Here is a 13,099-nt window from a genome sequence, read left to right on the forward strand (position 1 = left end):
GTCGTGGCCGCGTTGAGACTGGTTCTGCGGCCTGTGGCTGGCTGGACGTGTGGGGGCGACCCTTCCTTGGCAACGAAAGGGGCGAAAAGCGGAAGTTTGCTGGCGCTGGCCGAGGCCCAAGGACTTGGCCGTAGCCCTGGAGTCCTTAAAATGCTCTAGCGCACTATCGCTTTGTCGCCAAAGAGGCGACGGCCATCGAAGGGCATGTCCATGAGCGTGGTCTGGACATCCTCCGAGAAGTTGGCAGACCTCAGCCAGGCGTGGCGACGAATCGCCGCCCTCATGGAAATCGTTCTGCCCAGCGAGTCCATGGTGTCAAGTACACATCTAATCGAGTACCGTGCTGCATCCTGCCCCTCCGCCAGGGCTTGGGCGAGCCGCGTCCGGGCCTCCTCCGGACACTGTGGCAGCACTTCCGCAACCGTATCCCACAGAGAGTGGGTGTAACGGCCCAAAAGGCAGTTGGTGTTGACAGACCGCAGTCACAAACTCAGAGAGGAGAACAGTTTCTTCCCAAACTGATCATACCTTTTGGATTCCTGATCCGGAGGAGCGGTCGGGAATGCGTTCTGGGATGTAGAGGCCTGAATCACCAGGCTCTTGGGGGTGGGGTGAATGGCAGAAAGCAGGGGTCACCTGGAGCCGGGCGGTGGCGTCGGGCCATGTTCCGATCAACAGGGAGGCCTGTAGAGGGCTTGGACCAGGTGCCCATCAGAATGTCGGAGAGGGCTTTGTTAAACGGCAGTAGAGGCTCCAAGGAGCTTGCCTGCAGTTTGAGCACTTCAGTGAGGATGTTAGTCCTCATGGCCGCGACAGGGAGCTCAAGAGCCACAGGCCTATGCCGCCCTGTTCTACACCACGCTATAAGTAGCCCCCTCCTCCGAAGCCACGGAGGGAGGAGAGACTAATCCAGTGTCAGGCGAAGTGTCTAGACCACTGGCCTCCCCTAGCTCATCTGCTAGTCCTGGCTCAACTGGCACTGCTGTGCCAGAGGGTCCTCAGACCCCTCCCAGTCCTCCTAGTCAGCCATCTCCTGGAAACCAGGCAAAAATGATGGAGGTTCACCCATCATTTCATTTGATTTTATTTCATTTCATCGGCGTCGGAGAAGGCGCCGCTCCGGCGTCGCACCCGGACCGGGGCTGAAACCGGGGACGGTGACGTCTGAAGACGGCACCCGGAGCGACACCCTCGGGGTCGGCGCCAGCGGAGGAGTCGTGAGGTCGACTGGCGACTCGGATCCAGGCCTGGATCCTGTGGGACCCTGCGGCGTCAGGACCGGAGTCGACGACGTCGCCAGGGCCGAAGCACCCGACGGGGCCGCCGGCCCGCTAAGGCTCCCAGTCGGACCCGCGGGCTGTCGCGTGCAGCCCAGGGACCGACGGGTATGGAGCTGGACGCGGCGGTGTCGCCTGATCCCCCGGCCACTTCGCGTGAGCGTCGGGGGAGTCGGAAGAGCGATGACGCCTCTTTGACTTCTTTTTCGAATGCCTTAACTTACTGGAGGACTTAGAGCCCGACGATTGGTGGTGACTCGACGAGCGGCGATGACTGCGGCTCCGCAACCGGTCCCTCGACTTCCTCCTCGACCAGGACCTCGAGCGGCGCTGAGCCCACTGCCGGAGCAGCTTACGGGACCGCTCCCGTCTAGCCTTCGAGGTCAAGGCCCGGCCGTCTGGGCACAACTTGTCATCGTGGTCGGCCCAAGGCAGTAAAGGCACCGATGGTGGGGATCGGTCACTGACATCAGGCGGTGACAGGCATCACAAGGTTTCAAACCAGGCATCCCTAATGGCACCGCGAGTCGGACTCGAAAAGTGATCAAAAGAGATCAAAAAAGTTTGTAAAAAAATTACTAGAGTACTGCTCTTACCGGATCTGCGCTTGCTGGCAAGGAAAAAAGAAGAACTGACGTCAGCGCGCAAGTGCGGCATCCTAAGTACTCCGACGACGTCATCCCGGCGATCACGACGCCCACGACGGACGCGGAGCTGCAGACGACGCCTAGCGACGCACAGGGGTACTGCTGACGAAAACTTTTCGGATCCAGCCTGACGCCTGGGAATATTCTAAGGTAAGTAATCTAACACTAACCTGTTTCTTTCAGATCCTCTGTTTCCACCTCTACCACAGCCTTTAAATATTTGGTGTCTCTGCTGGTAATAGAGAATGTAGTATGTAGTATGTGTTTCTCTAGCACCTTCACCAGAAAAGGGAGAACGTGGCTCTTTCTTATTAGCAGCCACTAGGGAAGTACACTTCAGTGGTTTCTCTTTGCAATTTAATTGCCTGGCCGCTGACACAATTGACGGTTAATATTTACAGAGAAAGTGTTGGGAAAGAAAAAAAGCATCTGAATGGGTCTGGAGTGTGAGTACTCCATAGCAAGTAGCATTTTTGATCCTCACCTCAACACGCATGATAACCGAGCACGTGCACAGGGGCCTTTTTACATTAAATGGAATGTGTCACACAGGAGCACTATGGTAGGGGGCGTCCCATTCTTATTAGAGTGTCTACTGCATGGTTCTCCAACTGTTTCTGTAATAAGATCTACATATGTTTATTGAAAATCAATCCAAGCTACGAATACTATTAGTATTGGAATACTGAATACATCAGAAAAGGTTACATTAATGCCGCCTTAAGCAAGATTGCCAGAAGTGGTCACCTAAGTGCATCAGGCATGGTTGCCAGAGGTAATAACATTAGTACTACTCCCCAAAGCCTCATGAGTTATCATTCAAATATCAGCTTTAAATATATTTTGGAAATATAGCTATTTTTTCGCAAATATCAGCTTAAGAGTTCTGAAAATACATACATTTCCATCTCAACTACACTCTTTTCAATTTTGGTATACATATATGAATTCAACCAAGCAAAGCTGCAAGTTTAGTAAGCTGCCCTGCAAACACTAGAGCAGAGCTTCTTACAGGTAGCTAGAGAGCTACCAGTTTCTCACAAGCTACTGTCATCTCCCTGGGCTGTAGACAACAGTCAGAAGTGAAATGATTAATGTGGAAGACAAGTCTTTTTCTGGTTATCTGGTTTTGTACAGAAGTCTACCAGCCTTTCTCACATTTAAAATTGTTCTGCCAGTCACTATAAATGGGTCCTTTGCCCATTTATAAAAAGGAATGGTTGTAGCATGCATGTGTACTACAGGCGTATAGAGGTCGTAAGTGGATGCATTGCCTATTAGGAGTGCAATGTGTGTGGACAGCAAACAGCGCATGAGGCTACAGCTACAGTGGGTTCCATTTTCTATCAAGCATACTCTGTATTGTACCTAAGAAGGAGGTTTCAAACGAGACCCCAGACTGCAAAAGTATATTGACAGTCTTCCCCAAGAATGTTCAGGTATTACTTTCACTAGGTCAGATAGTGGAGTGTTGCTGAAATGAAGAAAGGAGACAGGGAGCCCCTTTGCCACTACAGAATACATGATGTCCATTCCTGGCACACTATGCCCTGTGAGAGGCTACCCCAAAAGGTTATTACATAGTTATTACGCATGGCTGTTAATTACCCTACCCTCATTATGAGCCATCTCCTGTAGCTTGAGGGACCAATTTGGGGGAGAGTAAGTTACAGTCGTTATTGCTGCCAGAAGGAGGCAATAGCACTTAAATACATATAGTTTTGCCATATAAACTACAAAACAAACCTACATAGATGCATACATAAATAGGGTCCAAGTCACAAACATTTTTGTACACTTAAGTGGAACTTAGACATGTAATCTCTGAACACAAATATCTAGATCCTGCATCACGGAATTATGCAGAGCGGATATCTGCCACTCTGGTATAGAATACTGTCCACTGTACCAAGTCTATGGGGAGGAGTAGGAAAGAGGACATTACAGAATAGATGGGTATCCACAACAATCTACAACAATCTTTCATATAAACCTCTGTCAATAGGCATCATAAGTAGGTGTTTTACGGAGGTGTCAAGGTATGGAAAGACAGCCATACTCTACGGGTTAGGGAAGAGGAGTTCCTTGTCAGGGAAAACATCTGCCTTGTGAAGAAGGAAGGAAAACAAAAATAAACTTGCAAAATGCACATTTCTGCCACGCACACCTCAGCGAACTGTCTGTATTAAGGATAATCATACATGAAAACACATGACTTACTTAGTTTTTGAAGCAGACCCTAAGGATTGTTTGTGAATGCCCGAAAACTTGGAAAGCTATGAAAATTGATACAAGGCTACAACGAGCAGATTTCAAACTTCTAAAACAATTTGTCAATTTGGTTCATGTATGGTACAGCATAAGTTGCTCCATTAAAAGCCAATATCCCTAGTTAGGCAGTGCATCTGCGGGCAAACAGCATCAAAGTGTAACAAAGCTTGCCTACAATGAATCAAATATACATTGCTGCATAATCACTCAATTTAAAAAAAACGCTTACAGTAGAACTAGCCTCTAATAAGAATGTGCGGCCCTGAATTGCAATGGTAAGGTTGGGAAAGAAACTTGGAAATAACTTGCCAAATTTGGTTTTCCATAGGAGGATTGAACAAATGTAATCAATTTAAAGGCTCTAACACCCCAACCCAACAAATGTCCTTTGGTTGGTTGTGGCGTCTTTGCAAAGAATTGAACTTCACCCTGCAGCATCGCCAAACCAGCCAGCATATATATAATACTGGGCCAGACATAGGCACTGCCCTAGCAAGAAAGCACAGTTTTAAGCATGTTAAGTGTTTCCCTCCTATACGGGTAATCATGACTAGTTCCAGTATTAAAAAATAAATTATACAAAGCAAGAAAGTACTAGCCCTATGTGCAAGATGTACTGTCATGTGTACTTCCTCATTTTTGCCAGACAGTATAGACTGCAAGATGCTGTAGAATTCGTACTATGTCTTCAATTAACTGCCCTCAACTAATGTGCTTCCCTGTCCTAGACTCCATATTTATAAGATTCAATGAGGAAGCTATGCTGACTACCAATGGTTTTGTTGATGAACATATACTGGTTGCACCACATTTTTTAGGACGCTACGTGCACAAGTAATAATATAATCCATCTCTGATCAAGCGATAGTTTACTAGAAATATTTGCATGACCTACGGTCCCCTCTGCATGCTTAATGCAGACACCAAGGTGCTCTGCAAGGCACTGGCGGGGCGCTTGAGGGGGGCAGTGGTCTCCCTGGTACACGAGGATCAAGGTGGCTTTATGCCGGGGTGTAGCACTGCTCTCAACCTGCGCATATTGCTGTATGTGATACATTTTGTGCAATGTAGTAGGGATGTTTTAGCCCTGGCGTGGGACATCACGAAGGCATTTGATACCCTCGGATGGACGTTTTTGATGAAGGTACTCAGGAAGATGGGTTTTGGACTGAACTTCATTAAGTGGGTATTCATCTCTATTTGGCCCCGAGGGCCAGGGTGAGGAGTGGCAGGGTGGTGCCCGACGGATGGGAGGTGCACCCTGTCCCTGCTCCTTTTTGCGCAGGCACCCCTTGCGGCGAGGCTTTGCAACAAAATGGTGGAGTTCGGTATCAGAGTGGGAGACGTCAGGACTCTTTTTTCACTGAATGCGGATAATGTTTTGTTCAACCTGCGTAGGCTCTCCCATGGCCCGACTGGAGGATTTTGGTGTGGTGGCGAGCCTGCGTATAAATAGACATAAGTCTCTGATTTTTTCTATTGGGAGGCACTTCGAGGGATCCGGGAGGGGGATTTAGCCCTGCCGGGGCAGAGATGGGAGACTAAGGTGTTGCGGTAATGGTGATTCCTGCAGCTGGCCAAACGATGGGTGGCTATGGGTTGGTTGGGCGAGAGGGCCACCTCTCTGGTGCTATGGGCGAAGGACATTACTGAGTGGGCCCTAGCTGAGGAGGTACACATGAAATTTACAAGCCTTGTACTGCAAGATGATCTAGAGGCCTGGGCTACAATGTTGGAGGCCTTACAAATATAGATGGACGGAGGGCAGTGCTCAGGAGCCAAAGTCACAGGGGTAGGTGCACACTGCTTCTCAGGGGCAGCTGTTAGTGGGGAATTAGGACTGGTAAGGTCGATTCTGGAGAGATGGGTTCGAGGGACGATCCTTTCGGTAAATGAGATTGTCATGCACAGTGAGCACATGTACTGTTTAATTCTTTTCTAATGTGTTTTCTTTTTTTGATGTTGATTGCATTGCCATACACTACAACACCAAAACCAAAAATGATAAATGTCATGTAATTATGTCATCCTGTATTCCCATAACAGTGTGGTTGCTTTACACGTATGGCCAATAAAAATATATACTTTTTAATTAGAACAATATTTTCTTGCATAGGATGACCCGCTTGTCAAAACACTACAGTAGGTTGTTACATCTGATGGACTTAATGTGACTGCTTAATTCTGATAAGCACAGACAAATCAGAGCAAATAAACACAAAAATACCTTGAATCGACTGGTGAAAAGGTCCATTGTTGACACGAGGTCCTTTTTGTCATAAAGACGCTGTAGTCCAAGAAGGCTTTTTAACCTCACTTCAGGATGCTGCAATATTAAACAGGAGGATGACAGAAAATACATAAAAATGAATTGACACATATGTTGATCAATTGTATGCTTATGGTGTAGCTGACCATAGCAAGAAACCATTAATTGGGCAGAGCACCAAACAGCTCCAGAAAAGGGCTTTGGAATGCATGCACCTAATTCAACCTACCACTACTAGACTCTTCACTGACAAATACAAAAAAGTGGATTCAATGTGCTTTGATGGTGCACAAGGCAGTCTATGGATCATCAGTAACATCCCTAACCATGGCCGCACAGGCCTTTTATTCCACAGGGCATTTCACCGGTGGTCTGGAGCCTTTGAAGGCTTGATCTGAAAGCCCAGGGCCGTTCCTGGTGCTTCTATCAATTATTTCACCAGATCCAGCATCCAGCATTCAGCATTCAGAGAGGCAGACAAGAGAGAGGAGAGGAGAGGAGGGAAGCAGAATGGATGGAATGAGAGAGATTCACTTGGAGACGAAGAGAGCAGAGCTCGTTCGAGCATTTTTGACAGGACTTTTTTCGGTTCTCCAGTTTAACTCTGTTTCTTGCTGCCTTATTGAGTTGATACAAGCCCCTTAGGACAGTTAATCTTTCTCTCCTGAACACTACTAAAGTGAAAAGTACTCAAGTTAGTGGCAGAGACTCGCCGCTAGCGGGCAATTAGTTTTGAACACCCATCTCAACGCTCCGAGCCTATACTGTTAAAATATAGGAAACATTTGAAAACCTGGTTTATCACACCATACATCATGATAATTGCTACGGTGGCATGTGCATCTTGCACAGCATAAATTTCATAGAGCACCCAAAAACTTTGGTGGACCTTGTTTAACAGACATAACATATCATAACAAAACATAACAGTCCAGATTGTTGTATCATAACAGCCAGCACCTTCCAGGAAAAGAAAGCATACAATCGCACCTTGTCATGTAACATCCATCCTATGTATTTCAGGTAACTATCGTTTAAAAAAGTGTGGGGGTGCATTTTCATCCAAATGCTGATTTCTTCAATACACAGTGCCCTTATCTCCGGGACAACATCACTGAAAAACAGAATTAGAAACAGCCATCAAACAGAGGCAATCAAACAGCAGTTATGAATCATAAATTGAAAAGTTCTCCCAGATTTCCCCCCTGGTGGCACATTGGGAAAAAGACTTAGTTGAATGCGCCCTGGCAGATGAACAACCTATGAAGAAGTCGTGAAGGGATGATAAATTAATGGAGGACTTGGATGAATGGAAAGAAATGCTGGCTAAACTAACAGATCCATCCAATAACAGGTGCCAAGAAGAGATGGAGTTGTATAGTTAGGACTAACCTGGATTGAAATACTGCACACTTGGGTGCGACTAAATTTAATGCAATGTATATGTAACAATGTGATTGATCTGGATTACTCCTGTGCAAGATACTTCTTTTAGTTCCTCCAAATTTGTTTTTGCAATGTACATTATAAAATAAACTCAAAAATATGTTCAAATAAATCATTTACAAAATATTGAGTTAAGTAAAAGCTCATTGCCGCGGACTCTGCGTCTGTGTCTAAAGCAACAACAGTATTGCAAGTGACATCAGCTGCATTATTGTAAACTTGTAGATATAGAGCTGTGTTGAGGCTGTCCAGTTGCACTGTTTTAGAGCTGTGCAACTGTAGTGCTGCTGTAGGTGTACAGCTGTAGCCTTGTGCAGCTGTGGAACTACAGAGTTGTGAAGATCTACTGCTGTAAATACAAGCTTGCAGATTTAAGTGGTGTTGTAGCTGTGCGTTTGTGGACTTGTGGTGGTGCCTGTGACAGTGATGTTCCTGCAGAGAGAGAAGAAAGATGGCACTGTAGGGCCTAGAAGAAAGGGTCTCCAGCAGATGCATGAGTTCCCTGCATTCTTTAGTGTGCCGGCAGAGGCACGCACAGCAGCACACATGAACAGCTGACAGCTTACAATGGCTCCATTTATAAACCATTACAATAGTTCTGAGCTTAATACCGGAAAATTGCATTAAAACCAAAACTCAAAAGAACATTTGTCTCCTCCTTCAGCTTATCCACTGCATTTGTTATCCTTCACAACCCAGAGGAAGATATAGATTTAAAAACCTGTAGTGACTTCAGGGCTACGCTTAGTATCTAGGACCTCCCCAAGAAGGTCTAGATAGCTTACATGTTTCGGTTCAAACAACAGCCCGTAAAATCAAATGTAATGTGGGAGCTGAAATACATTGAGAATTGGGAGCAGGTCAACACCACAAAGTGAATTATTTAACAAATGCTTCTCCAATGAGTAGCTCCAGTGCTTAATTTGCCAATAAATAAGTGTCAGGACACTCATGAGGAGGTCAAACTAAGCACTGAAAGTAGCACTGCTCTGTGCAGCCCAGTCCACTAAACTGGAAGCTTGATTTGGTTTAATTAATATATGTATATCAAAATGGAAAAGTACGTATCTGAGACCCAAATGTGTGCATTTTCAGAACTCATGAGCGGAATTTGCAAAACGTCGTTGCATTTCTGAACTATATTTAAAGCTGATATTTGAGCGATAAATCATGAGGCGTTAGGGAGGCGCAGTACTAACATGTTACCTTGGTGCCGGGAGCATTGCAGCAATGGCTCTTATTTATTACATATATAAAGGCATCTTACACATTGATAAACCTGTTTTTGCATTACTACTGGCAACATGCCTGATGCACTGAGGTGACCACTGCTGGTAATCTTGCTACGGTGGTACTAATTTAACCTTTTTCTGATGAAGTCAGCATTACAATACTGATATTAATAGTAGCTCAGTATGATAATTATTAAACATAAGTAGCTCTTATTACAGAAAAGGTTGGAGACCTGTGCTCTTAAATAAATGCCTTGATTACAGGTGACCCAATGGGTGGTGAGCTAATTATATTTGTCAACAACATTAAGTAGGTCTCCTCACGTTGTCAGCTCAGTTTCAGAACGCTAGCGCCACGACACCTCGGCATTCACACGCTTTACAAAAATCTTACTTACTTACTTTATTGAGCACTTGTAACGCTTACCGGTAGCGCTGTAGAAATGTTCCCTTAAATATAGCACTCATCATGGTTTCAATTTCCTGCTGCTTCTGCTGAAGCTGAGAAAGATAACAATAAGAGTGTTTATTAAAACCCACATCAGGAGCAACAGAACCGCAAATAATAATAGTAACAACAACAACAGTTGCTTTCCTAAAGTGCTTGGTTATGCACTTCGGCAGTTTCCAAGGGCTGCAACCAACAAAGGGTACTGTGACCCAATGTAATCCTTTGCAGTTCACTGAAACTGGCAGCATTGCAATTCTGCAGCATATAATGCAGATGGAAACAGCGAGCATTTGGCTCACTGAGCCATCTTGCCTGCATTCAGTAAATTCCCCTTCCTGCACGATTCCAAGTTGCACTGTGCAGGGATCTGGAAATTAATGGCACTGGGATCTCTGATTTGAGCAGGTAATCCCACTCCCGCACATGCAATCGCGAATTACAAGACTGCAAAGTGGACTTTTCCCACATGTTATTCAAAATTCCATTCCAGCCCTCTTTCCGCACACAGGATGCCCCTGTTTTCAGGAGGAGGAAACTCGTGTAAATACTCGTTGCAGGTCTGCACCAGGTGAATAAGGATCAGGGGGTGCTGTCTTCCTTTGAGATACCACTCTGCTTGACTCAGTATAGAGTCCACAGTGCCTCAGAGCTATGAGACGTTGCTCTTTTTGTGTTTTTACACCTCACATTTTTTACCCCAAAACTTTAAGTGCTTTTTTCAGTGTGCTTGAGAGATAGTGCTTCAAGAATAACTACGTCTTTGACATGCATACGCAGGCAAAACATGGAAAAAGAAAAATACATACTCATAGAGTTCGACATTTGAAACCCTTCCCCCAATAAACACAAAAAGGTCAACCAAACAAAGAGGTTGTCTTAAGAACATGAAGTTAAGTCTACTACATATAATGGAGAAAGCCATTTAGCACTGTCATTCTTCTTGTATTGTATTTTCTGTGCATCTTGAGATGGCCGTTATTATTAGATTTGGCTTGAGAGTGCAGTAGTGTGTTCATATATGGGTACCAATCACCAAAATATACATTGTAAACTAGTTCATTGTTCCCCACTCCCAACATCTCCGCCAGCATGTATCTACGGAGCCGAAAATTGCATGTAAACAGACTGAGGTCAGTACCATTGTGAGATGAGTTTATAGCTAATGTCCCTGTGTTGCACGCACATAGAGTATTTTATTGCTTGAAACAATATATTAAGCTAAACATCCTTGAGTATTTGCACACCGAGTTCAGATTCACAAGTTTCTATTTCTGATGGCTTTGGTGGCTTGTCACCCTGTAAAGAACCCTAATTCAGGGATAAAGATGTCCAATGGAAAAGCTGCAGGGAGGCCCTCTTGTAGTCACACATTCATCAAAGGGTGGTCTCCACAAGTAACCTACACCTGTGGATTGGTAACTACAGCGCGCTAACAGCTTTATTGGGGAGAGGAAGGTCCTCCAAAACGCTGGCTGTATTTTGAGTGAATTTATTTTGAAAAGTGTTAGGAATATTGAAATGATTTTAAAAGCTCTTATTTAACACGGTCCGCATACCCACACCTTAAAATTTTGTATACACTGCCCGCTGCTTTGCGAACAATTCAGATTCTCTCGCTCTTTGGGCGCCATCTTGGGTGAGGGACTAGGGGGCCAACTACTTGTCTGGCAGCGCCATTTTGGTTCGCGCGCTAGTGTTGGGATGCCGGCCTATTTAAATATGGCTACGCAAGCGCGCAGCTGCGTGGGTGCGCCAGAGGCCGGCGCGCCCGTCCGCGCTCTGGTCGCGCCTAGCGCTAGTCATGCTGCCTGACTCAGCCAACCCCACGGTAAGATCAAGTACTCTAGGGAGAGGCTGCTCAGTATTGGTGAGAGGAAGAAGGAGGGGGACATCCAACATCTAGCCCAGAAGGGGGGGACTTATAAACTCGTTAAACTGTGGACTGATGAACTGTAGATTCCTAATTAAACATTATCTGGAGGTTTCCAACATGGTAGAGGACCTGGATTGGATGCTCTATTTCTCACAGAAACTTGGACTCAACCAGGTTGCCTGGTGGAACTAGGCCTTGCTTGTCCAGAAGGCTATAAAATGTTCCACAAACCAAGGGGGACGGGCAGAGGAGGAGGACTTGGGGTATTATATAAGGAAAAATGGGATTTTGCGCCCTTCGAGATAGAGGCAGTCACCGGGATAGAACTGCTGTGTTTCTCACTCCAAGAGAACAAAGGGAGGCTCATAACGGGAATGATCTGCTGTAGGCCCCCAGGGTCAGATACGCAGTATCAAATATTACTTGAAACCATTACCGATCTGACCCTAACCCACTCTAGGATGATCCTATTAGGGGATTTCAATTTGTGGGAAAATGGGACCCTAGACAACCATCTGAGAGACCTAAACCAAACGTGCGAAAACCTCAATCTATTCCAACTGGTTCATAAACCCACGCACCTAGGAGGACATATCCTAGATCTCCTATTTGCCGACCAGGATGAGACTAAATTAGTGGGGATAGTACCTCAAAGTTGGTTGGACCACTCCTTAATCAACTTTCATATATTATTAACCCGGTGGGAGGATAATAACAATCATGGAACATCTTATAGAAAGGGTAGAGAGTGGACTAAGTTTGTCAAAAATAAGATATGCCTGACATCCCAGAATCACAATCTTTTTGTTTTCAATAGATCTGTTGATGAAAATTATCAGGCATATTGTGACTACATAGTTAGCTCTCTGGACGATATAATCCCTATCAAGAAGATTAGAAACAGGAAAAAAGCCTCCGCCCCATGGTACAGTGAAGAACTGAGAGTATTACGACTGACCTGTAAGAAGGCAGAGAGAAGATGGAGAAGGGCATATCTGGAGAAGGACAGAACAGAGCTGAAAATAGCCCAGACCAAATATAAGGAGTCGATAGTAAAGACTAAGGCAGACTTTTACGCCAACTCTATTCTGCGTGCACCAAACAGCACAAAAGCCCTTTTTAAAATCTTCAGGGATTTGTCCCAGCCAGCATGTACCAGCAACAAGGTCGTCAACACACAGGAACTCTGTGATACGATTGCCGCACACTTTGAGGAAAAAATCACCAAAATTTTGGGCAATCTTTGGTCTGGTAATATTAATAATAAGAGTGATCCATTGGAGAGAGCAGAGGAAGGGCCTGGAGTGGCCACTGCTCTGGAATTTTTCCAGGCTCCTTTTGAAGAGCATTTTATTAATGTAGCCCAAAGTATTACATCGGGCTCCCCTCAGGATCCCCTCCCGCCTACAGTCTGGAAGGTATTCGGACGGGAAACTCTCCCTTGGCTGCGATTAATCTGTAACCAATCCTTGGCAGCTGGTGTGGTACCGGAGGCCTGGAAACAGGCAGTAGTCACCCCCGGACCCAATTAAGATCTTGGAGAAAATAGTTAGCAGGATTTTGTCAAGCTACTTAGAGGACAACCATATGTTAGATAGGGATCAATTTGGCTTCTGTCCGGGCCACAGCACGG

At 45.6% G+C, this 13,099-nt stretch overlaps 1 protein-coding gene across 1 annotated transcript in view; it reads right to left on the bottom strand.

Annotated features, from left to right (window-relative positions):
* Positions 1 to 13,099, bottom strand: part of LOC144773280 (cohesin subunit SA-2-like) — a 550,419-nt gene that overhangs the window by 329,965 nt on the left and 207,355 nt on the right. The window contains exons 9-11 of the mRNA XM_078658214.1: positions 9,570 to 9,643; positions 7,455 to 7,578; positions 6,423 to 6,521 (exon numbers count right to left, since the gene is read on the bottom strand). Of these exons, the coding sequence (XP_078514340.1) occupies positions 6,423 to 6,521; positions 7,455 to 7,578; positions 9,570 to 9,643 (297 nt within the window). The remainder of the gene's footprint in view (positions 1 to 6,422; positions 6,522 to 7,454; positions 7,579 to 9,569; positions 9,644 to 13,099) is intronic.

Source organism: Lissotriton helveticus, chromosome 8, assembly GCF_964261635.1.
Source record: "Lissotriton helveticus chromosome 8, aLisHel1.1, whole genome shotgun sequence".
NCBI lineage: Eukaryota > Metazoa > Chordata > Amphibia > Caudata > Salamandridae > Lissotriton > Lissotriton helveticus.